Source organism: Monodon monoceros, unplaced genomic scaffold (assembly GCF_005190385.1).
Source record: "Monodon monoceros isolate NGI ecotype Baffin Bay Population unplaced genomic scaffold, NGI_Narwhal_1 Super_Scaffold_2, whole genome shotgun sequence".
In the NCBI taxonomy this organism is placed as follows: Eukaryota; Metazoa; Chordata; class Mammalia; order Artiodactyla; family Monodontidae; genus Monodon; species Monodon monoceros.
This window is the reverse complement of record NW_021703776.1, coordinates 91,502,632-91,528,229: the sequence shown is the minus strand read 5'-3', so window position 1 is coordinate 91,528,229 and position 25,598 is coordinate 91,502,632. Positions and strand designations below refer to the sequence as shown.

Sequence of the window (25,598 nt, the reverse complement as noted above, 5' to 3'; positions counted from 1 at the left end):
CTGAGCTCCCGTGCCTGGATTTCTTTGAAGGCACTTCTCTTGTCTGCTGCTCAGCCTGCTTGTTTCTGTGTCGGTCTTGCTTTCCCTAGGAGCCTGCAGTGGGGTGATTAAGACCACAGACTTCCCCAGACCTGCACCCCCTGGGTTTCAGTCCTTCCCCGGGAGTTTCCAGCTACGGTTTCTGTGTGCTTTAGCCTCCCCTTTTGAATACCTCCACCTGGGGTTGCAGTGAGGGTTCTGTGTGTTACTATGTGTGGGGCATTTGGAACAGTGGCTGGTGTATTAAGTGCTATAGAGGGCAAGATCCATATTTGATTCATCTTTATTTGCTTATAAGCATCTGGTGATCAATTTTTGTTGATTGAAAGCATGGAGTTTACTTAGACTCTATTATTGTTTTTCAATGTCTGCCATTTGTGTATGGGGAAAAACTTCTTTTTCTATTTCAGAGATTGAAGCACTTTATTTATTCACAAGCTGCTCACCCACACATATATACATACTATTTTTAAACCTGTATACATACTTTCTTGTTTGTTTTTTTACGTTTTTTGAAAAATTGAAGTATGTACATAAACTCAATAAACTCACCCTTTTTAGTGTATGCTCCTGAATTTTGACAAGTGAGTATAGTTGTGTAACTGCCACCCTTCCTTCTGCCCCCAGCCTCTGGCAGGCACTGACTGTTTTTCTGTCGTTATAGCTTTGCTCATTCCAGAATGTCATATAACTGGAATCATACAGTATTAGACATACCAGTTTGAAACCCATGCCAAATATTCCCGAAGGAGACTGACTACAAATAAAACGCCCACACCGAGCAGAATGCCTGGAAAAAAGCAGTCCTTTGATGAATGCCACCAAATGATTGAGCCAATCACAAGTTACGCCAGTGCACTTATTAGGCACGGTGTTAACAATAGCTGACGCTTTCTGGTCCGCATGATGTGCCTGGGCTGTTCTAACGATATTGAAACATGTGAAGTCAGGTAGTCCCCAGAGCTGTCTTCCATAAACAAGAGGAAAGGGAAATAATGTAAAAAGAGGTCCAACAATGGGGACTTAACCTTTTAGAGTTGAAGATGCAAGTTGGAAGGATGGTCCTTGCTGCGTTGTACGCTCTTTGCCATCTCTGCCTCTCTGGTGGGGGTGGTTTGGCGGTGGTCTCCCTCAGCGCTGCTCTGGGCGGGAGCATCTGAAGAGTTGGCCACACGTCTCTCAGGCCCCAGACATTGACTGTATCTTTCACATAGGGTCTTTAGTCGGGGTGTCCACAAGGATGTTACATGTGTCTTTTTCTTTCTTCTTCTCTAAGGTGTTTGTCTTTGGCACTCTCACAGAATGGCTGCATTTCTACAATAAGGGGCTATACTGTAGCCTGTGGATCCTGAATGGCCTGCTGCAGTCCTCTGGTTGGCCGTGCGTCGTTGCTGTTATGGGCAACTGGTTTGGGAAAGCTGGGTATGCCACTTCCTCCTTCTTTCATTTCTCTACTTAAGTAGTTTTAATATGGGATTGTTCAAGACTTGTCAGAGTCAATGCACTTGATCCCTTCGACACCACCCACGTCTTCCCTCTATTTTAGAAAGTTTAGAGCAGCCGGGAGAGGAGGTTTCATGTCAAAGTGCATTGGAAATAACGTGGACCCTGGATATGGTCCAGCCTGTGGGACTCACTCACAGCAGTCTCCTGGCCATGGTCAGATATTGAGTGTGGCTGAGGCCGTACGTCTCAAATTTTTTTTTTTTTAAATCTTCCCTTTAGAGAACATAAATAACACACCATAATAACAAATCCCACGTGCCATCTCATCATGTATCTTCCTGTGGGTTTTGCTTTCCCTTTTTTTGAGACTCAGTGATCTAGTTTAACCTTCTTAAAGATAAGGAAACTGAGGCCAGAAGTTATCCATAGGGCTTGCCCTGAGGTCACAGAGCAAAGGCTTCAAGAAGATGCAGATGGGGCTCCCCTGGTGGCGCAGTGGTTAAGAATCCACCTGCCAGTGCAGGTGACACAGGTTCGAGCCCTGGTCCAGGAAGATCCCACATGCTGCGGAGCAACTAAGCCTGTGCGCCACAACTACTGAGCCTCCGAGTCACAACTACTGAAGCACGCACACTCTAGAGCCCATGCTCCACAACAAGAGAAGCCACCGCAACGAGAAGCCTGCACGCTGCATCAAAGAGTAGTCCCCGCTCGCCACAACAAAAGAAAGCCTGCACGCAGCAATGAAGGCCCAACGCAGCCAAAAATAAATAAATAAATAACAAAAAATAAAGTTCCCTTTAAAAAAAGAAAAAAAGGAAAATGCAGATGAAGAATGCCAAACTTTGGGGCCTAGTTAAGTTGGCCATTTTTTCCATAAACCTTTAAGTACTTATCAGTTGTATGTGAGTTTGTGTGTGTGTGGGGGGGGCCATGGCTTGAGGATGGGCACCTACTGCCACTCAAGAAGAACCATACTTAATTTACAGGATAGAAAATAAATTGAGCTACCCAAAGACTTGGCTTTGTTGTTTATTGTTGTTTGTGGCACTCTACCTTTGTTGTTTATCATTGTTTATGACACTCTGCCTTTAGGAATACTGTTAATTTGGATTTCTATCATTTGTCCTGGATAAATATTTATGTGTTGTGAGATGCACATTTATTTCATCGATGGCTCTATGTTTTTTGTTTGTTTACTCTTTTATGTAGGGACCAGTGTACACAGCAGGCATTATCCACCCGCCGCGGTGATCAGTGCATGCTTTGACCAACTCCTCTCGGTTTTCCAGCTTCCCCAGTCTCATAGTAGGAGTAGAGGTGCTTGCTGGCTAATGATCTCTGTATTGTTGTGAAAGTTCACCTGTAAAATGCCTTGTGGTTAGAATCAGCACCGCTTAATGAGAATGCTCTGATTATGTTCAGTGTGCTAGTGATTTCCAGTTCTTTCCAACTCTAGTGTCACTGGTTTAACAGAATTGATTTTCGGAGGTACTCGTTCCCCCGGGATACTTTAGTTTTCTTTTGGAGTAGGAGATGCTGTCTGCTTGTGTGTTATTTATTTTTATTAAGATTTTTAACATAACTTCTTTCCAAGCGTGATTTTTGAAAATTATACAAAGGTTACTTGATTATTGTAGCCAAACCAGATAATATAAATGAACACAGAGAAATAAAGGTAAAACCACCTGAAATCCTGTCACTTCAAGGATAATCACTTTGACATGTATAATTTTGAGATAATCCTTATCTGAACTTTTATAAATTGGGTGACACTTGGTGGTAGGTGGCAGTGACTGGGTAGGCTGACCTTGATTATTTCTCTGGCTCAGTCACAAATTCAAGAAAGCCATTACCGTTTACTTTTGAAAGTAAGACAGCTTGTTTTTAAGCAAATAACACTAGTAAGTGAAATCAATGATGCATTGCCTGACACACAGTGACTCTTCCTGTGAAATGTAACAATAAACCATGAAGTACCAATAAAACTATAACTTAAAGTCACAGTTGTTTTCAGCCAGTTTCTTCTGAAATCATGTCTTTGGTCAGCCAGTGTTATTCAGACCCTCTAGGACGCTCTTGGTAGGTTTGTGATCCACTGAGGACGTTGCTTTGGAAAGCTATTACCTTGGCTGAATCGTGTCCCTCCTCCCGTTGTCGGGGTCATAGTTTTTTAAAACACATTGAGGCAGGTAGTACTAGTAGGTACACCCTTGCAGGCCCAAACTGTCAACTCTGTCACTGCACTCATTCCTTTGAGGAGCTCAGCGCTTTCCAGATGAGAGCCCTGAGCCTGGGCTGGGACTTGCTGGAGATCACCCAGCTGGAAGTGGCAGAGCTGGGACTTCTGAAAAGACTTTATTTTTCACTGTTAAATGTTGTCTACCTGTTCATTTCTAAGATTCCTTCTGTCTCAGTGAGGTTATAAAAATGTTGAAAGAAAAAAAAAAAAATGTTGAAAGAGCTGAAGAACCTAGACCTAACACCGTGTGTTATTGATATGTATTAAGTAGAATAAAATACAAAATTTTTGTTGTTGTTGTTTGTTTGTTTTGTGGTACGCGGGCCTCTCACTGTTGTGGCCTCTCCCGTTGCGGAGCAGAGGCTTTGGACGCGCAGGCTCAGCAACCATAGCTCACGGGCCCAGCCGCTCCGCGGCATGTGGGATCTTCCCGGACCGGGGCACGAACCCGTGTCCCCTGCATCGGCAGGCGGACTCTCAACCACTGCGCCACCAGGGAAGCCCACAAATTTATTTTTTAATATTAGTTTTTAAAATGTAACACATACTTTTAAAAAAAATAAATTTATTTATTTATTGATTTATTTTTTGGCTGTTTTGGGTCTTTGTTGCTGCGTGTGGGCTTTCTCTAGTGGCGAGCGGGGGGCTACTCTTCGTTGTGTTGCGCTGGCTTCTCATTACGGTGGCTTCTCTTGTTGCGGAGCATGGGCTCTAGGTGTGCGGGCTTCAGTAGTTGTGGCACATGGGCTCAACAGTTGTGGCTTGCGGGCTCTAGAGCACAGGCTCAGTAGTTGTGGCGCACGGACTTAGTTGCTCTGTGACATGTGGGATCTTCCCGGACCAGGGCTCGAACCCGTGTCCCCTGCATTGGCAGGTGGGTTCTTAACCACTACACTACCAGGGAAGTCCTAATACACAAATTTAAACGTTAAAAAAATTAATTTTTCTCAACTGCTTTTTTTTTTTTGTCTTTTTCTTTCTTCAGCAGCCCTACTGCCATTGCCTATGTCCAGAGCTAGTTGTTTTTCTCCAGGACTATTGTAATAGCTAGTTTCCCTTCCACAGACTCTTCATCCACATACCCATTTTTTTTTTTTGATGGCCTTATTGAGGTATACAATATGCTGCACATGTTCAAAGGGTACAATTGAATGAGTTTTGGCATGCATGCACCTGTAAAAGTATCATCACAATTAAGATCATGACATATCCATCACTCCCAAAGTTTCCTCATGCCCCTTGGTAATTCCTCCCTCCCACTGCCGTCTCCAGTCAACCAATGATTTGCTTTCTGTCACTTTAATCTGAATTTTCTAAAATTTTATATAAATGGAATCACGCAGTGTGTCTTCTTGACTGTGTTCTTCCACTCGGCACAGTAACGTTGAGATTAATTCATGTCTGCATTGATAGTTCTTTCCTTTTTATAGCTGAGGAGTCATCCATTATATCACAATTTATCTGTTCACCTATTGGTGAACATTCAGGCTTTTAGTTTTCGGCTTTTACTAGTAAAGCTACTGTGAATATTTGTTGACGAATCCTTGTATGGACATATGCTTTCACTTCCCTTGGATACATACCTTGGAGTAGGATGGCTGGATCATACGATAGGGGTGTGTTTATCTTTTTAAGAAACTGGCAATTTCTTCTAAAGTGGTTGAACCATTTTACATTCCCACCAGCAGAGTATAAGGATTCTAGGTGCTATACATCCTTGTCAACACGTGGTATGCTCAGTGTGTTTTGATTTTAGCTATTCTAGTAGGTGTGTAGTGATACCTCCTTGTGGTTTTGATTTGCATTTCCCTAATGTCTGATGATGTTGAGCATCTTTTCATGTGCTTATTTGCGTCTTATTTATTTTTTATTTTTTTAATTTTTTGGCTGTGTTGGGTCTTCGTTGCTGCGCGCAGGCTTTCTCTAGTTGCGGTGAGCGGGGGCTATTCTTGGTTGCGGTTCATGGACTTCTCATTGCAGTGGCTTCTCTTGTTGCGGAGCATGGACTCTACGCGCATGGGCATCACTTGTTGCAGCACACAGGCTCAGTAGTTGCGGCACACGGGCGCTAGGGCGCACGGGCTCAGTAGTTGTGGCTTGCGGGCTCTAGAGCACAGGCAGTTGTGGCACACGGGCTTAGTTGCTCCGTGGCATGTGGGATCTTCCTGGACCAGGGATTGAACCCGTATCCCCTGCATTGGCAGGCGGATTCTTTTTTTTTAAAATATAAATTTATTTATTTATTTATTTTATGGCTGCATTGGGTCTTTGTTGCTGCACTCAGGCTTTTTCTAGTTGTGATGAGTGGGACTACTCTTTGTTGCAGTGCACGGGCTTCTAATTGCGGTGCTTCTCTTGTAGCGGAGCATGGGCTCTAGGCACGCAGGCTTCAGTAGTTGTGGCACGTGGGCTCAGTAGTTGCGGCTTGTGGGCTCTAGAGCGCTGGCTCAGTAGTTGTGGCACACGGGCTTAGTTGCTCCATGGCATGTAGGATCTTCCCGGACCAGGGCTCAAACCGTGTCCCCTGCATTGGCAGGCGGATTCTTAACCACTGCGCCACCAGGGAATTCCGCATCTTATTTTTTGTGTGTGTGAAGTATTTATTAAAATCTTTTGCCCCTTTTTCAGAAACTTTGTATTTGAGATTATTGTAGATTTATACTCTTTAACATTTTATTGCATTGTCTATTTTTCACCTTATTGAGTTTTGAGAGTTCTTTATATTCCAGTGACAAGTCTTCTGTCAGATAAATGATATCCAAATAGTTTCTCCCAATCTGTGGCTTGTCATTTTAAATTCTCTTAATGGTGTTTTTCAGTGAGCCCCAAATTGAACTTATAATAAAATCTTAGAGTTAGAAGAGACCTACCTGATGTTTTGCCATTTGGGTGTACTTTAAAAAAACGTTAAAATAGAATATTGATTCTTTGTAATGCAAACCTGCACCATTTTGGCCATTTTGTATTTGAACTGCACATAAAATCCCTTCTGATTCTATTGTCTTCTGTTTTGCACTGTTCCCATCATAGACGAGGAGTTGTTTTTGGTCTCTGGAGTGCCTGTGCCTCAGTGGGCAATATTTTGGGAGCATGTCTAGCTTCTTCCGTTCTGCAGTATGGTTATGAGGTAGGTGTTTCTTTCTAGCTTTTTCTTGAGTATATAAATATATTTTCTATTTTAGGAAATAATCCTGTGACCATTTAAAATGACCTAGAGCTATGTCTGGGTGGGGCAAGGTTTGTATTAAGAGTGGACAAACTCTTGGTAAATTCAAACACGTTAAAAAATTAGTCATGGATAAACAACCAAATCTAAAGACATATCGGTTGGGGAAAAGTATTTGCAACTCATGTTACAGATAAAGAGCTAATTTCCTTAATATATAAAGAATGCCCACAAATTGATAAGAAAAAGACCAGCACGCAGAAAGAAAGGTAAAGTATTTGACTCTGTAGTTCATGAAAAGGAAATAGAAATGGCTTGTAAACATACGACAGGGTATTCCACTTCACTCAGAATTTATTCCTTCATTCAGTAAATATTTTTAAGCTCCTCTAAATGCCCCAAGGCAGTAAAGAATAGAGCCCTGACCAAGAGACAAAAATCTCTACCCTTGTGGAGTTTAGGTGTTAGTCGGCAGAGAAATGCAAATTAAAACTACACTGTAAAAAAAAAAAAGAAAAGAAACAACACCGTGTACTTATTATATTGGTAAAAACCCCAAAGCTTGGTAACATGTTTATGAGGATGTGACAAAGCAGGCATTGCAGATGGGAGAGTAAATAACCCCTCTTGGGGTCAGTATGGTCTATCAAAATTATAATGGCTCTCACCAAGCAGTTCCACATCTGTGAATTTATCCCATTGGTGAATATACTTCAGCATGTACAGAGAGATACATCTACAAGGTTATTTACTTCAACATTGTTTGTAATAGCAAAAGATTGGTAACAGATGTCAACAAAAGGGAAATAGTTATACTAAGGAACTCCTATTCAGTGGAATGCTGTGCAGCTGTGAAATAGAATTATGCAGCCCTAATGTCCTGACAGGGAAACAGCTCAATGGTGTGTTAAGTGAAGAAAGCAAGGGTGCATAACCGTGTGTGTTGAATGCTGCCATTTGTGTGAAGTGGAGGAAGAATTAAAGAGTATCTGTTGTATTGGCTTGTATGTTTCCAAAACAATCTCTGGAAAGTAAAAATGAAATAACAGTGCTTATATGTGGAAAAATGAGAATTGAATGGCTGAGAGAAGGGATGGGAGGGAGGGTTTAACTATACATCTTCCACTTTTTGTTGCTTGAATCATTGTCAACCTATTGCCTGTTCAAAACCCTAATAATTAAAAGTAAATTGCTCTTTTGAAAAGTAAATTGCTCTTTTGAAAAGCAGCAGATCCATTTTTAAGCTGCTCACCAAGTGTTTGGTTCCTGAAGAATTCTGGTCTAGTTAGGGCCAGTGGGAAGTCCTTCCCGTGTTCACATTCACCTTTTCCCAGGTTTCTTAGCTTCACACCTGGATTGTACTAATTGGCTCAGATGGGAATTTCAGTTCACCCTACGTGCTGCTCCCAGATTTGACTTCTGGAAAAACTAATTTTGTCACCTGTCTATCTGCATCAGGCTCCACTCTTAAATAAAATAATATTCAGCGATGCAGCCTGGCTCTTGAGTCTTTCATCTGGATAGCACCTTTCCAAGTCAGTGTTCTTCCCCGTTACCCCCAGCAGGAGCCCTCAGCTCCCACCACGCAGAAGGCTTTCCATCTCCCTCCCACCCGGTGCCTTTGCCTCAGCCGTGCCAGGAAAGGTGGTCAATTGCTATGATTTTCAGCTGCTCCGTAAAGCATTGTCTCCCTCCTTCAACCTCTTTAGCTGTTTCCTTCTTCTGAATTCAGTTCCTCTGTTTGTTTCCTATTAGGACTGGGCCTTCTCATTTATCAGCTACATGCTGCCTTATACTATTATTTTGTGTACTGTTTAATCCCCTCAACTGGAAAATATCTTTGAGGGCAGATACTGTCTTTTGTAGGAGGCCAAGTAGTGTAAGGAGTATTACTTTTGGAGCTGGTTCTGATTTCATGATCGTAATAGTACCACTCAGTGTCCCGTGGACCTTAATTGTCCTCTCTGAGTCCCATAGAGTCCCTGGGAAAAACTTCTGAGAAAACACAAGTAAAACACTTAGCTCAGTGCCTGGCACAGGCTAGGCGCTCAGCGCTCATTTCCTTTCCAGTCGCCCTGTCCTCCCCCCGTGTGCCTCTAATGAATGTGCCTTTAATGAGCATCTCAGATGCGTCAGGAACACCTTTCCCTTCCCCCTCCAGTATGCCTTTCTGGTGACGGCGGCTGTGCAGTTTGCTGGTGGGATCATCATCTTCTTTGGACTCTTGGTATCACCCGAAGAAATTGGTGAGAAGCTGCTCTTCTACTCAGAACGTTTTACTATTATAGGCAAGGAGAAACCTGTGGCCAGAACAGCCTATCTCTTTCTTCCTAGGAGAACTGTGAGCTCCTTTCAGTGAATGCAAGGAGCAGTATTGCTGTTTGTATCCTGTTGATGCTGCGGCCTCTCCTGGCACAGCTGCAAATGTTTGAGGCAGTGAGGCTCACCTTTTTATAGATTCAGGGAAAACTCATCATTTGCAAATGGGTTTTATAATGGAGATGCTGGCTAGAAATTAGCATGGATGTATTTCGAATTTCACTTCTTGAGACAGATTTCTTTTCCTTCATAAAAATAATTTAGTGTGATGCTGATCTGTGGTTAAATACAGAACGTGTGCAAGTGAAACCACAGAAGCAGATAGATGTATGATTCTTCTATCTTTTGAGTATACTAAAGAGACATGTCAGTTTAAGAGCACGTAATTAATGGTGTTTTTGGTATTATGTAAGAGAGATACTGTGATGTAGTTGAAAAAGCTTTGCTTTGAAGCCAGGTCAAGGAAAATTAGAGGCCTGGGTTTGTGGCTCATTAGCTGTGTGACCTTAATTGACCTTGGACTCTGAACCTTAGTAGCTTCTTCTGTAAAATGGAAATAAAAATAACATGGACCCCGTAAGTAATGATGCATGCAAAGCACTTAGCCCAGTGCTGGGCACCTGGAGGGCCCTCTGTAAACATGGATGTCACTCTTGTTGTAGGTCTCCCAGGTATTGAGGCCGAAGAAAATTTTGAAGACGACTCACACAGGCCATTAATTAGTGGTGCTGAAAATGAAGATGACGCTGAGCCTAATTATTCAATCCAAGAAGACAAGACTATTACCCAAGTCAAGGCGATAAGCTTTTACCAGGCTTGTTGCCTTCCCGGAGTTATAGCGGTAAAGCCTGTTCAAATCTCCTTACCACAGCCAGTGAGATGTTATAGCCGGGATAGTAACTCTGCCTGGGATAAAGCATCTTGAAGTGTTTCGCTTCTCTCTGAGACTTTATTTTAGGAATATATGTTCAGAGCAATAGTGAATATTGGCCCTCAGCTTGTTTCTGTATTGGCACCACTTGAAGTTTTATCTGAAATCTAATGCAGGGTTTGGCAAAACCTTTTCTGTACAGAGCCAGTTAGTAAATGTTTTCAGCTTTGGGGGCACCATACAGTCTCTGCCACAATCGCTCAACTCAGTAGAGGAAAGGAGTCCATGGACGATACGGAACAAATGGGCCTGGCCGTATTTGGCCCGTGAGCTGGAATTTGCTGACCGTGGTCTAGCCTTCGAGTAAGAAGGCAAATTTGATATTTTAAAATATATACCTTTTGGCCTGTTGAAGTCTTATAGAATTATAAATAGCCCAAGAGAGGTTTGAGTGGTTCGTTAGGTCTGTTTGATTTGCCTACATCCTTACTATTCTAGGGGAAAAAAGTTTTCCCTTCTGTTAAAGGTCCAGAGCAGAATACTCCACAGCATTTCCTGGTAATGCATTCCAGTGTTTCCGCAACCTTTACAGTTAGGTTTTTTCCTAATGTCTAAACTGAAGCCCTTCTGCTGCAGTTTTTCTGTCTTGGTGTTTCGGGCGCTCTAGCATGGGAGTGGAAGTTAAAAGGCTTAGGTTATGTTGCCAGCTTACCCGTTAACTAGGCCTGGGGTAAGTCACTCAGCCCATCCTCGTGTCTCAGTTCCCCTTCCTATGGACAGAAAGCCTACCAGTCCTCCCTGGAGTCTGTAACACTGGGTTATTGTATTGTGAATAAGCACCTTTTTTATTTTATTGTTTAATGGTGCTTTATGAACGTAACCCGTCAGTAAATTCAGAGTCTGCAGGTTGTCCTATTTCATACTTTCCAGTTCCCTTCTACCTGCCCCCAAGCTAAGAGAACTGACATTTACAAACAAGATAGTTTAAGCGTGAGTTAAAATTTAAGTGTAAGTTCCCCCAAGTCTTCAACCAAAAGATGATGTGTAATACAAGGGAAATGCAAGTTCCTTTGGGCCTGTTCTTATGCTAATGATCAGTATTTTTTAAAGTAGTTATTAAAATGTTCTACTGGTAATAGGTTAATTTCTGAGACAGAACTTAGATTTGTTGTGACTAAACGTGGCCCTCTTTTGCTATTGCTTTGTGTTTCACAAGCTATTGTTCCCTGCCACAGGCAGGGTGTAAAGGAAATCCAGTTAACTTAATTCCTTTGTCTTTGTGGCAGGCTGTCTGGACAAAATGCACTCATGATTGGGATTTGGCTCTCTAGGGGGTGGCTGCTGCCCTGCCTGGGAAGCTGCTTTAAAACAAGTGATACCTAGGGAATAACTGGCAGCTCCAGGGAAAAGAATATACTAGCCAGACACCCTTTGAAGTCAGCCTCTCTGTTCCTCCCCCTTTTTCCTTTGATGCTAAATGTCAGGATTTCCTGGTAATAATGTGTTGAATATAGGATTCTCAGCCCCGCTGCCATCTTAAGGCAGCTGTAACTTTCATTCCTCAACCTAGAGCCACAAGACCCATGACGATCTTGTTCTTTCACTTTTGACTCAAAGCTTGTGGAAACTACAGCGTGAAAGTAGTTTTCATGTTGATGCTTTTCTTAAGACCTTGGAACCGTAGTCCAGTCCCATTGCTTTGCATTGTCCATAATGTTAACTTCACAGGAAGTAGAGCCAAAAAAGTCTGGCTGCTTGCAATAAAGGCTGTGATGTTACTGGATTCGTTTGCGTATGGTTAGTGCTAGTCAGTGGCATGAATACCTTTTATTTTTATCTATATAAAGAAATATGAGTATGTGCCCTGCCTTGCAGGTTCAAAACACTGGTTTGCTTCTACCAGAGAACTGAAAGAAGAAAGTGGGGGGACAATTAAGGAGTAGTCCTATGTGTTTTTTATCCCAAGGCCTACTGTACTGCCTTTCTAGACGCTAAGGGGGGATGAAGAGAAGAGGGAGACTGGGTAAAGTCAGGCAAATAGGAATTTGTAGAAACATTTAATTTGAAAATCAGGTACTATTCGCCTCAAACTCCTCTGTTCTGTTTTGTTGTTTAATTACATTTACATGGTAGTTACGTTGTGCCGTTTGTTCCTTACTGGTAGTTGGATGTTTTTCCCTATAGTATTCACTGGCCTATGCCTGCTTGAAGTTAGTGAATTACTCCTTCTTCTTCTGGTTGCCCTTTTATCTGAGTAATAACTTCGGATGGAAGGAGGCTGAAGCCGACAAGCTGTCCATTTGGTACGATGTTGGAGGAATTATAGGTAAGGCCAGTGATACATCTTTTTCTGTAATAAGAATTAGTCACTAGTCATATTTTACTGGGTTATGAAATCTGGCATCATTTAAAGTTTTATTACTTATTCCACAGCTATTTTTCCTAAACTGTCCTACGAGTAAATAGCCAAACTCTTAAAAAAAAAAAGTCCTTAGAAAAGAAGACCTAGCCTATGGCAGCCCTGTGATTTATAGGGCTCTTTTTTCTCAGTCCTTTGTTGATGGATCAGTTCTTTTGTCTTGGGAAGTGCAGGGATGTCTCTCTCTGATCCCTTTAAGTGTAACCCTTTTGTACACTTTTCAGCGATAGCTTAGCTGTAAAGCAAATTGTATGTCAGAGATTCAAGTTAGGATGTGAATGTGTTCATTTTATATACCACACCGCAGCCAAAGAAGGGAAACATACTAGCTTAGTGTATTGATTGTCAGATCATAAAGGTAGGAATAATACCAGGGATTAATTTTTTTGTTTTGCAGTTGTTTCATTGTACACAGCAGATTTTTTGTTTGTTTGTTTTTTGTTTTTTTGCGGTACACGGGCCTCTCACCGTTGTGGCCTCTCCCGTTGCGGAGCACAGGCTCCAGACACACAGGCTCAGCGCCGTGGCTCACGGGCCCGGCCGCTCCTCGCCCTCCCAGATCAGGGCACGAACCCGTGTCGCCTAGCATTGGCAGGCAGACTCTCAACCACTGCCCCACCAGGGAAGCCCCACAGCAGATTTTAACAGTGACCTTTTGTTCTAACTGGAAGTGTAAACAAGGAAGTAGGAAACTTTAAAATCAGACATATGTACAGATTGCATGTTAGTGGGTACTGCTTATATGGCTATGGCAGAACCTTAATATCCTTTTTGTAATGTTTACATTTAGAAGTGTGGAAAGACTAAACTGCCCTGAGCGCATGAAAGCACAGTGTATCCTTAGGTGATATACTGTTGCTGTATTTGAACTTGTGTGCCCTTATTCTTAGATCCAGAGCCAAGGTGAGGTTGCTGCCTTTAGACCTGCACGTACTTCTGATGAGGGTGTACCAGGTGTCCCACTGCCCCTAGACTCCAAGTAGGAATGCATCTAAATGTGACTGCGTTGCTTCAAGGATCCACATCACTTCTTTTAAACGTCTTGACCTATTAGTTACTACCAAACCATGATTGCTGCACTTAATTTTAGTGAATATTTATGTTCACTACTACTAATAGCCGATGAAGCACAGTCCTTAATTAATTATCTTTTAAAATAAAAAGCAGGAAAAGCCTTCACAGCTGGTTGGAGAAGGAAAAACAGCAAGGAACAGTGGGGTAGTTTTGATGATTTTCCCTTATTTGTGGTGTCCCGTCCCCATCAGCCATCATGGCAGTTAATAGTCAGGTAACCTTTCTAAAAGGAAATTACGGAGGAAATGTTTTAGGAGAGCCAGCTTTCTTTTTGGATGGACCAGTGTTAGGATCCTGATCGCAGGTGGAGGGTATGTGGTAAGCAAGAGTCAGGTAACTGAGCTAAATTAGACATTTTGATTGGGTTTCACTCTTTGTGCTTGAAGGTGGAACTCTGCAAGGCTTCATCTCTGATGTTCTACAGAAGAGAGCCCCAGTGTTAGCTCTCAGTCTGCTTCTGGCCGTCGGGTCCCTCGTTGGATATAGTCGTGAGTATTCCCTTGCAATTAAACTGTTTTCCTCATCTCTTAGGACTAAGGCATTTATTTGCCTTGAGTCAGTGATCAACCCTGGGGGGATAGTTGAGACCAGCCACAAAGGCATAATATGGGACCTTTGTATTGTCCTGTAAATGCTGCTAAAAGCATCGCATAGTTTTATTTGTGTTGGGGAGGAAACTGGCATCTCTTCTGCTTTGTTAGTTTGTTTAAAAGCTTGCTTGGGAGTGTATATGCTTTGTTCAAGGGTAGGCTCCAGAGTGGCAGCATTAGAGCCAATAAAACAATAAAAGGGACAAGATTTCAAAAGAGGAAAGATGGTAATTAGTAGGTTTGGTATATGTCCCTTAAGATGCTGCTGAGATAGAAGTAGAGTTTTCCTGTAAGCTTTTAGAAGTCACATTAGCTTGAGCACCAGCAAGAAGCAGACATTACAAATAAAACCTGGGGGAGGTGGTGATGGAGCTGTATGCGCTTGTTGTCCCTGGGAGTGATCTGTGAGGTCACGGAGATCCAGGCCCAGATCTGTGTGTACTGTTGGGGGGAGGCACACGTAATGCGCTCCTCAGATCGTTGTTCTGTGTCTGTGTCTTTCCTCACAGGTTCCCCAAATGATAAGTCCATCAATGCGCTTCTGATGGCTGTCACAGGTATGGCATAGCCTCCATTTCACTGTACTGTTCCTCTGTAAGGAAAAAGGAAAAAAGGAAACTGATTTCTCCTTCAATTTGAATAATGCTAAAACCACAATTATAGAGAACTCAGAAGGTAAAAAGGAAAGATGCCTCCTTCAGATCCTGCTTCTCTGCTCTCGTGTGACCTCCTCAGTCCTGTCGTGACAGAGGCAGTCCCTTTTGACAGAGGTTTCCTAAGATTTTTGATTGCTGCCCCTCCCGCTCATGTTACTTGTGGAAGTGGCTTAGGAAGATGCCGCATTGGAAACCAATTCACCAGCTTTCAAAAGGTCCAGTATAGCTAGTTTTTCCTCCTGTGTTGGAATTGGTCAGAATTTCTTCACTTGAGCCCCAGGTGAAACAATTGAGTGCAATTAGGGACCGTGTTATAGAAGAATTCTTATTTTTCAACTTGAGATCATAGGATAGTGGGAGCTGCTCCTGCTCTATGAGGCACGTGGGACTGATGCAGCCTCTTGGACAGAGTCACATGGGCCAACTCCCGCTCAGTCCTTGGACAGCCTCACCGCGAGCAGTGGCCGATGGAACCCCCTACACCACTGAAATCGCTTTTTCTCCTGTCTCTTTTTTTTCAATACGTTTGGTTGAATTTGGGCAGTCAGATGCTCTGCGCTGCACCTCTATCATAAGAGAATTTGACAAGCTAGTGCAGTTAGTTGTCAATGCATGCGCACTTCACAGGATTAGAAAGCTGCGTGTTCACTCTATTTTCTAGAGAAAAGTGGATGCTAACTAGTTTGAAGATGTTACTATCTGGGGGAGTTTCCATTTTTATTGGTTATTTTTTTCCCCTCTTTTTGTTTCTCTCCAACATACTGATTGGAGTATTGGGATTAAGAGTTTGCTTTATTCAGTAGATTCCTAGCGTTGTTACAAATAGTGTCTTAATAAGAACCTGTTCTGTTTATGACTTCAGGATTTTTTATTGGTGGACCTTCTAATATGATTAGCTCTGCTATTTCTGCGGACCTGGGTCGTCAGGAGCTGATCCAAGGCAGCACTGAGGCTTTGGCGACCGTCACAGGAATAGTTGATGGAACCGGGAGCATTGGAGCTGCGGTGGGCCAGGTGAGAGAGCAGGGGAGGGCTTGACATGGAGTGCTCAGCAGTTCTTCAGAGGTGGAAGAGTTTATCCCCACCCTCTGGGCCACAGTAGGGTGGCACTCTTGTGCTGTAGTGCACTGTACTGAAAGCCTTGGGTTTTTAGTCTCTGAGGTCCAGCTGATGTGACCTAATGTGGAAGGTCGCTCTACATTTATCAGTTCCTTCTTTCCACTTTTACCTCTAGATTCTTCCTGTCTGAAAAGAAGCTAACACCTCATAAGACAGATTCTCCAGTTCCAGCCCGCCACCCCTTTCTTCCAGCCTGAACTTGGCACTCCAAGGAGGCCATGAGACACATGCTTCTCATTACCCCACACCTGACATGCAGGCCCTACCTCTCTCCCCCTACCAGACACACACACGTACACACATTCTTCCCGTGGATCCCTGCCAGAAATTGCCATGGACTCTGCAGCTGCCCTGAGTCGCTTACTCTGCTTCCTACAACTGTGTCTCAAAAGGCGGTTCATAAATGTCTTATGCCAGAATCATCTGGGGGTTCATTAAAGTACCGAACACTAAGCTTACTGTAGACTTGCTGAGTGAGAGCCTGGGGATCTGTATTTCAGCAAGCCTTCCTGACGATTCTTATGCACTCTAAAGTTTGAGATCTTCTGGGCTAAGATTGGCCTACTCTAGGTAATCAGAACTATTCAAATCGATCTTTTTTGCTTACATTGAGCTTCAGAAAGGCATCCCTTCTCTGGGACAGTCATGAGTCATGCCTCGCCTAGGGTATACTACTCTAGGTCATTGCAAAATGTGGATTTTGCAAAATGTGGGTTTGAGAATCAACTGCGTGGATAAAATGGTTGAAACCGTGGAAGTGATGTGATGTTTAATGGGGAAAGAAAATATAGGCAAAACCTCAGAGGATGTCCAATGGTTACAGAAACAGGAAGCCAGAATTTGAGGAGGTGTGTTACCCAGATCATAGAGGTAGAGAGGTCAGGAGAAAGAGAATGGAAGGAAAAAGGCTTGTAGTTTTGACATTGAGGTCATTAAATGGCCTTGAAGATTGCTGCTTAATGGGGGTGGATCAGTGGTATCCGATTGCTAGTGGTTAATGCAAGAGCAAATACTGAGGGAGATACACCATCTCAATGCTGGTCTCCACCCAGCCATATATTACACATTTATTTGTTAATGTCTGTGTCTCCCACTGTAAGGTGAGCTTCACGAGGGCTGCATTTTATTTGTTTTGTGTTCTACTGTAGCCCTGGTACCAGGAATGGTGCCTGGCACACAGTAGACATTCAGATATTTGTGGAATGATTGTAGAATGAATGATTTATAGGATCAGTGTGTTAGCATATTTGATTCTGAGACTAAAGGAAAAACAAACTTAGCAAAGGTAGGAGAAATTTGTCCTGGAGTAGGAACTAAAAAAATGCTATTGGCCACCTGTTCAGATGTCTTCATATAAGGGGTATTGGGCATCCTTTTCTGAAATTACTGTATTTTAAGTTTTCCTTCCCAACTAATGTTTTCTTCATTAATCAAATAGGTATATTGTAATTAGCATTTCAAGGAGTTTCTTTTCATTTAGAATGCCTGCCAGTGTTACGATCCCTGTCTGTGAACATGGGTCAGCATTAGGTTGACTTTCATGGTTTGGGAAGCAGGACCAGGACTAAAACATAGCTAGCTTTACTCACTCGCCCGCCATGTTGATTTTTGAATGATTTTCTATTGCTTGAGGTATGAAATCCCGAACTCCATGACTTAATATGGACTTAATAAAGCCCTTAGAAGGAAACATAGGGACGACGCCTCATGACAGATATATACCAGGGGTCAGTAAGCACCTGAAAAGATTCTCAGCATCCTTAGGGAGATGCAAAGCAAAAACATGAGCTACCACTTGACACCTAATTAGGATGGCTGTAGTTAAAACAAAAGAAAAGAGTAACAGGTGTTGGTGAGGATGTGGAGAAATTCACATACAGTGCTGGTGGGAATGTAAAATCGTGCAGCTACTGTAGAAAACACTATGGTGGTTCCTCAAAAAGTTAAACATAGAATTACCATATGACCCAGCAATTCCACTCCTAGGTATGTTGTACCCCAAAGAATTGAAAACGGATTCAGATATTTGTTTGCCGATGTTCACTGCAGCGTTATTCATAGTAGCCAAAAGGTGGAAACAACTCAAGTGTCCGTTGATAGATGAATGGATAAACAAAATGTGGTATATCTATGCAATGGGATATTATTTAGCCATAAAAAGGAATGGAGTTCTGATACATGCTACAACATGAATGAACCTTAACAACATTATGCTAAGTGAAATAAGCCAGACACAAAAATATTGTGTGATCCTACTTAACATGGAATACCTTGAATGGCAAATTCATAGAGACAGTAAGCAGATTAGAGTTTATCAGGGGCTGAGGAGAGGGGCCATGGAGAGTTCTTGCAGAGAGTTAATGGGTGCAGAGTTTCCGTTAGGGGTGATGAAAAATTTTGAAAATAGGCAGTGGTGATGGTTGTGCAACATCATGAATATATTTGATGCTGGTGAGTTGTACACTGAAAGATGGTTAAAATGGCAAGCTTTATGTTACATGTATTTTTTTTTTTAAAAGAGCACGGGTTAAAAACTTGGATACCTTTTATTAATTGAAAATAAAAGAATGTGCTGTAGAGTGTCAAAGTCATACAGTAATCCTATGAGCAAATAGTGTAATTGAAAAATGAGTGGTATACTTAAAAGACAAACTTAAAAAAAAAAAAAAAATTATTTATTTATTTATTTGGCTGCATCGGGTCTTAGTTGCGGCATGCGAACTCTTAGTTGTGGCATGTGGAATCTAGTGCCCTGACCAGGGATCGAACCCAGGCCCCCTACATTGGGTGCGTGGAGTCTTAGCCACTGGACCACCAGGAAAGTTGCAGAGACGAACTATTTTTAAAAGCATCAATTATAGTACCATTCACTGGAAGAAGGACTGATTAAATGGAAGTGACTTGAGGCTGTTCATCATCCTCTCTTAATTTTTTTTTTTATAAATTTATTTATTTTATTTTATTTATTTTTGGCTGCGTTGGGTCTTCGTTGCTGCACACGGGCTTCCTCTAGTTGTGGCGAGTGGGGGCTACCCTTCGTTGCAGTGCATGGGCTTCTCACTGAGGTGGCTTCTCTTGTGGAGCACGGGCTCTAGGTGTGTGGGCTCAGTAGTTGTGGCTCACGGGCTCTAGAGCACAGGCTCAGTAGTTGTGGCACATGGGCTTAGTTGCTCCATGGCTTGTGGGATCTTCCCGGACCAGGGCTCAAACCCATGTCCCTTGCATTGGCAGGTGGTTTCTTAACCACTGCGCCACCAGGGAAGTCCCCATCATCCTCTCTTAATATAAAAGTGAAAAAAAATATACCTCCTGGACTTGTGCCTTCTGTTACACAGATTTTGTACTGTGCCAGCTTACCAAATGAAGGGTGTCAATAAAGCTTAAATAGGAGCATGTATATGCAAGAGCTCTGCAAACTGCAAAACACTATACAAATCCTAACTCCTTTTTATTTTCTAGAAGAGATATGTTTAATCTACTTTTTAAAAAAAAATTATTTTATTATTTATTATTTTTGGCTGCATTGGGTCTTCGTTGCTGCGCGTGGGCTTTCCCTAGTTGCGGTGAGCAGGGGCTACTCTTTGTTGCAGTAGTACTCTTTGAAGCACGGGCTTCTCATCGCAGTGGCTTCTCCTGTTGTGGAGCATGGGCTCCAGGCGCGCGGGCTTCAGTAGTTGTGGCTCGTGGGCTCCAGAGCACAGACTCAGTAGTTATGGCGCACGGGCCTAGTTGCTCTGCGGCATGTGGGATCTTCCCGGACCAGGGCTCGAACCCGCGTCCCCTGCATTGGCAGGCGGATTCTTAACCACTGCGCCACCAGGGAAGCCCTAATCTACTTTTTAGCTACTTCAGTTTATTATTTTATAAAGGATTATATTGTGATTTCTTTTTCTCCCTTTTAGTATTTAGTGTCTTTGATCCAGGACAACCTAGGATGGATGTGGGTTTTCTACTTTTTCATTCTTATGGTAAGTGTGTGCCCTTTTTGTTTTTTTTAAACTAGTAGTTTTTAAATTAAATTAGTTCAAAGCATTTACTTAAATCACTTTTTTTACACGCAAAATAGTTTTTTTTTGTTGAGGAATAATTGACTTAAAATAAATTGCATATATTTAACAAGTAAAATTTCGTACAGTTTAACATATGTGCATGCATGTCTGTGAACCCATCATCCCGATCAGGACAGTAAATGTATCCATCACTCCCAAAAGTTTCTTCATGGCCCTTGTGTAATCCCTGTCTCTTGCCTCTCCACCATCCCACCTCTCTCCAGGTAACTACTGAGCACTTTCTGTTGCTATAGATTAGCTTGCGTTTTCTTGAGTTTTATATACATGGAATCATACACTATGTATTTTGGTCTGCTTCTTTCCGTCAGCATAATTATTTTGAGATTCATCCATGTTTTTGCATGTATCAATAGTTCATTTCTTTTTATGGTTAAATCACTTCTTGAACCAACAAAACTGCTGACCGCTTTTAAAGATTCTTTTGTGAAAAGTAACATTTTATTATTCTGAAAGACACATTCATTTTTCAAGGAAGGAAAGGGCTGTTAGTTTGCCCTTGACCTGAGTCTAATGAGTATTGTCATTTATAATTCCAGAAAAAATGAAGAGAGGCTTATACCCCCAACCATTAATCAGGGTACTCTTCCAGAGTACTCTCTGTCTGCTAAATATAATTTGGGAATTCTGAAGGAAATGTGTATGCCAAGCCACATAGGGTTAAAAAAGAAGCATTGCTGTAATTAACACTGTGGTGTGCAAGTTCTAAAATGAACCTCGAATCTCTTGAGAAAATATCTGTTGTGCCTTCGACATTCTTGGCTGGAACTCTATACTTTCTGGGAAACAGCCAATACAGAATAAGGCCTTGTGCTTTTAAAACATTGCTCTCTTTTGAATAAGCATGTGACATACTCTTATCACATATTGAGACGGTGCTCAAGACAGGTCTACTTGAGAGTCTGGTGATGGCTTCGTCCACCAGGGGATGCATTCAGTATCCTGTCCCTAAATCTGGGGCATCCTAATAGGAGGCAGCCTCCATTGCCCAAGCCTAGATGCTGTCCTCCAGCCTATCCAAGGAGCCTTTGGGATAGCTCAGCACCTGGAATCCCCTGGAGCTGCCTTAAGGCTTATGTACTCTGCTATCACAAAGGATGCTTTCTTCTGCCTGAGTGCCCTCCAGCTTCTACAGACTGGGCCGTATAACTCGGTCATCTACTTCTGAGTAGAGGGAAGTATCTCCTGATGAACGTGTTGGTATGATCATACTAGAAATGTAATAGAAAGAAAACTGAATCTGTTAGAAGCAACACTGTTTAAATCTGAGCTCCAGTATCAATTTTCTGCCCTACTTATGAGTTATTTAATCTGTGTACCTTAGTTCTTTTTTTGGAGATTGTAATGTAACATTAAGTATTTTGTAATATTAACTGTAATTTTCAAAATCATTTTCTAATTCATTAAAGATTGAATTGTCCTTGTACGAAGTCAAAAAGAATGTAATTGTCCAAATTCATTATTATGTTCAAAACATGATGCTCTAACAGAATTAATTAACTTGTCACTGCATGTTCAATGCTTTTTTCTCTTCACAGACAAGTTGCACAATTCTATTTATTTCACCATTAATAGTGAGGGAAATATGCTATCTTATGCAAAGACGAGAAGCTCGCATATTGAGTGGGTGACTGGTGCCCACAAAAGAACAAGAATAATAGGAGACACATCAGGACTATTTCTTTTCATTCACCTTATTTTGGGGTTGTCTTAAGAGCTCCAGCATAACCTCAGATTGTCAAGCCTCTTTCAACAGTGTCAGCCACCGGAGATGCTGACCAGAGTGAAGGCTGGGCTGTTTTTCTACACTACAGGAATTATTGTTAATGATTTTTATCGCTCTTGTTTCATGAATGTACTGAATGGCCTATGAATCTGCCAGTGTCTTTGTTGGCCTGTGGAGGTTTATCCCTTTAACCGTAAATGCTGTATTGGACTTGGACCCAAGTTCTCCAGTCTGGAAAGCCAAGTGACCACAAGGCAGTCAGGCATGGTTTGTATCAGTGACGTGCTCCACGAATAGAAAGGATCGTTGCATTTTGCTTTGGTCATGAGTTTGCAGAGCGTGCCTCATCTCTGAAGCATCAAATCCGGATAAAGCACTCTAGCTGGGTCCAGCGTAAGCCTGCTTGGACAGAGAATCCCTTTGTTAACCACGGTGGGAAAAATCACACTACATGCTGATTGGCTCAGTCACTCTGTATCTGCTCTAAAGTCGTTCAGCTCCAGAAGCAGAAATATCTTCAAGTGATTGTCAACTTGTTCTCCTCCGTCTTCATTCAGAATTCCCTTTGGCTCCTGGAAGTCTTTAGTCTTCCTTTCAAGGACCATAAGGTACCTCAATTGTGAACATGCCAGTGTGTAATTTACGACTGAAGTACTCAACCCCAGATTTGTTTTCTGGGAACTTTAGGATCCACTAGGAAGCTAATGTGCTTAGCCCTATTTTCAGAGGATTGATCTCTGTCGCAGCTGGGTTCCTTGCATTACCTCAGCAGAAGACTAGAATTAGAGAAAAAAGAAAGACCTTTTGGCCCTGTAAGTGTTAAGTATGTGACCTTGAATCACATTAATGGATTACTAGGGCCTGAGGTGTATCTAGGTATCTATTCTTTAGAAGTTTGTAGAATATATGTCTTCAAGGCTGTGAATTCTATACTAATTATCAATATTTTAAGGTCATACTGTATATATATTTTAAATTATGGAAGGTAACAGGTGAAAACTGCAATTTTGAGGGCTGCCTAATTTGCATTGGGTTAGGGAATATTTTTCAACCTTTTGCTTTATACTCTCAAATGTGGTGCGTTTATGAACTTGTTAATGTTATTTAATCAAGCAGATTTCCAATCAGTTAATTGCTCATTACTGACAAAAAGGGAAAATATGAAACACAGAAAGGGAAAATAAACTGACTTTTATAATAAATATCTGTCCACCTGGTTATTTTATATATACCGTGAGCTCCGCGCTGTAGAATGTGACTCATGCCTTGCAATTTCCTGCTACTGAGTGTTCCCTGGTGACTATTCACTGACCCTACGGTGTTGCCAGATTGTACAGGTCTATTTCTACTACATTCTGTGAAAGCCTTCCCTTCCCCTTTGTGTAAGATTGTGCTGAGTTTGGATGAGCTGCCTAGTTGTAATTTAAGAATCATCTCTAGATGAACCCCATTTTGATTATTTAGCCCCTGTCTGACATTTGGCTGAGAGTTTCCTCTCCCCCTACGTAATCAGTGTGGTCACATCTTCGTATCCTGACACCAACCATTGTTTTCTTTCTCAAGTTTAAACTTAGCTGGACAGGTGTTCCTCTGACCTCTCTGTAGCCGCCAAGTTGTACCTGAAATGAAATTATAAATAAAACAACTGCTCAGCACTGAATGAAATTATATCTTGCACTATGGGTATATTTCCTATTGTTCTCTTTCTGGCAGTCTACATACATGTTAGCTTTAAAGAACTCCTAAGAGTTAACTTTCTTATTTTTTTTTTCCCTTGAAGAAAAGGCCATAGTGAAGGCCAGTTTGGAAAAGCATTCTTCTCTGACACCTCGATCCTCCGATACTCACTAGGTTGAAATACAGCGCTCTGGCCTGCCTTTTCTTGTCATATGGTGTTTTCTTTTCTCCTTCCATATAGTTTCAAAGGGAGAAAGGCCCCTCTCCACTCCTGCTTATTCTAGTCTTTGCCGCCTTCTGGAGGGCTGGTGTCCCAGTCAACATTCACACAAGAAATGTCTGAGGGCCCTCTGTGTGCGTTGTGAAGTTCAGCGAGATGGAGGGTACAGGATGCTCTTGTCCACTCCTTCTCTTTCCTTTACAACATCAGAAGTCCTCCCTTCTCCCACATAGGTAACTGATAAAGCCTTTTCTTATCCCTACTAGTTCTTCTGACTTACGTCCTATTTTCCTTTTCACAGCCAAATCCTTTGAGTTAACAGATGGTATCTGCTGCCCTCCTGGCTGTGCTACTAACTTCCTCCTTAACTAGGTAACTAACTGTATGTCTATTCGTCCAGGACACTCCTGGTTTATGCCTGATGTTCTGACATAATTATCACGTCATAATTATAGCACTTTCCTTTGCTCTCCCAGTCTCCTAGTTTGGATATGTTACCCTTAACCTCTGAGCTTTTTTGCATCGCTCTCCAGAAACCGTGCAACTGAAGGTCATAGAACTTAGATATCTTTTTTTCCTCATTGCTTATCTTTCTTAATCCTCCTCTTATACTTGACTCCGGTAACCACTTCATCTTCTCCAGGACTTCTTTTCTTTGGCTTCTATGGCATTTTAATGTATTGAATCTTCTTATTTCCTATCTTTTACTGGGTTCTCTTCTCTGCTCACCCTCTGCTAGTTTCCAACAGGGGTCACCAGCTTTCCCAGATGAGCTGTTCTTAATACCTAACAATAGCTCTGTTAAGTACTAAAGAGAGATAGGGCATCCATTTATATAGTACTATCTGGTGTTTAGTTAACTGCAAGTCTCAAGGGAAGTGAGCTCAACTTATGTAACCTCAACCCCTGTCCCATCCCCACCCAGACCACACTGCCAATTGGCTTTATGAATGGTTTTCAAATTTTCTAAGTCATAAACCCTTTTGAGAATCTGACAGCCATTTGCCCTCTCCCCAGATCAAAATGCACCTGTGAACAAACTTTCAAGGTTTATTACAGGGTGTTCACAGGCCAAAACTTGAAGCCCGTCCTTAGACCACAAAGTTAGAAACCTTGGTTGAGAGAATCAAGTGCCATCTGTTAGCCTGAGGTTTCCTACAATCCACCTTCAGTCTGTTTCTTTTTTTTTTTTTTTTTTTAAATATTTATTTATTTATTTATTTAGGCTGCACCAGGTCTTAGTTGCGGCATGCGAGATCTAGTTCCCCAACCAGGGATCAAACCCGGGCCCCCTGCATTGTGAGCACGGAGTCTTACCCACTGGACAAACAGGGAAGTCCCTCAGTTTGTTTCTTTACCGAATCTCCTGATGTCTCTCTACACGAACCTTCTACAAAATCAGACTGGTTAGCTTATTGACTACAAATGGCAGTGTGTATTCATATCAGTTTACATTTTTTTTGGAAGCACCTGTGTTTTGGTTTGTTTTCTATTGTTTTTGGTTTTTTAAATGAAAAAAATGTTTGTGATAAAATACATGTAACATAAAATGTACCGTCTTAACCATTTTAAGTATACAGTTCAGTAGTGTTAAGTATTAATATATTCACATCGTAGTGCTTACCTTCTAGTGTTGATTCACACTTCTGGTCTGTAATACCCCTTCTTAACTCTCTGCTTTCTGAATCTTAATTTTTCCTCAAGACTTGGACAAGCACCATCTAGTCCAAGAAACCATTTTCCAGCCACAGCCTTACTAGCCCCCCATCGTCTCGCCTTTTTTTGGTAGCAATAGCAATATTACTTATTTGGTCCTTAGCTGCTTCAGTCTAACCTGTTTTTATATCTAACTCCCCAAGGTGATTATTTGTCTTCTTTTTTTTTTTTTGGCTGCATTGGGTCTTTATTGCTGTGCGCGGGCTTTCTCTAGTTGCGGCGAGTGGGGGCTGCTCTTCGTTGTGGTGCAT

General features: G+C 42.0%; 1 protein-coding gene across 4 annotated transcripts in view; it reads left to right on the top strand.

Moving 5' to 3' along the window:
* SLC37A3 (solute carrier family 37 member 3) overlaps positions 1–22,936 on the top strand; it is a 45,009-nt gene extending 22,073 nt beyond the window's left edge. For 2 of the 4 annotated variants that reach the window (XM_029234039.1, XM_029234040.1), the window contains exons 6-15: positions 1,316–1,461; positions 6,758–6,854; positions 9,055–9,139; positions 9,875–10,053; positions 12,268–12,409; positions 13,963–14,064; positions 14,676–14,723; positions 15,685–15,836; positions 19,844–19,909; positions 21,547–22,936. In XM_029234039.1, the coding sequence (XP_029089872.1) occupies positions 1,316–1,461; positions 6,758–6,854; positions 9,055–9,139; positions 9,875–10,053; positions 12,268–12,409; positions 13,963–14,064; positions 14,676–14,723; positions 15,685–15,836; positions 19,844–19,909; positions 21,547–21,639 (1,110 nt within the window). In that variant the 3' untranslated portion in view covers positions 21,640–22,936. Of the gene's footprint in view, positions 1–1,315; positions 1,462–6,757; positions 6,855–9,054; positions 9,140–9,874; positions 10,054–12,267; positions 12,410–13,962; positions 14,065–14,675; positions 14,724–15,684; positions 15,837–16,056; positions 18,085–19,843; positions 19,910–21,546 lie in introns of those variants that run through there. The other 2 variants (XM_029234042.1, XM_029234041.1) reach the window with 2 other exon arrangements.
* The last annotated feature ends 2,662 nt before the right edge of the window (positions 22,937–25,598 follow it).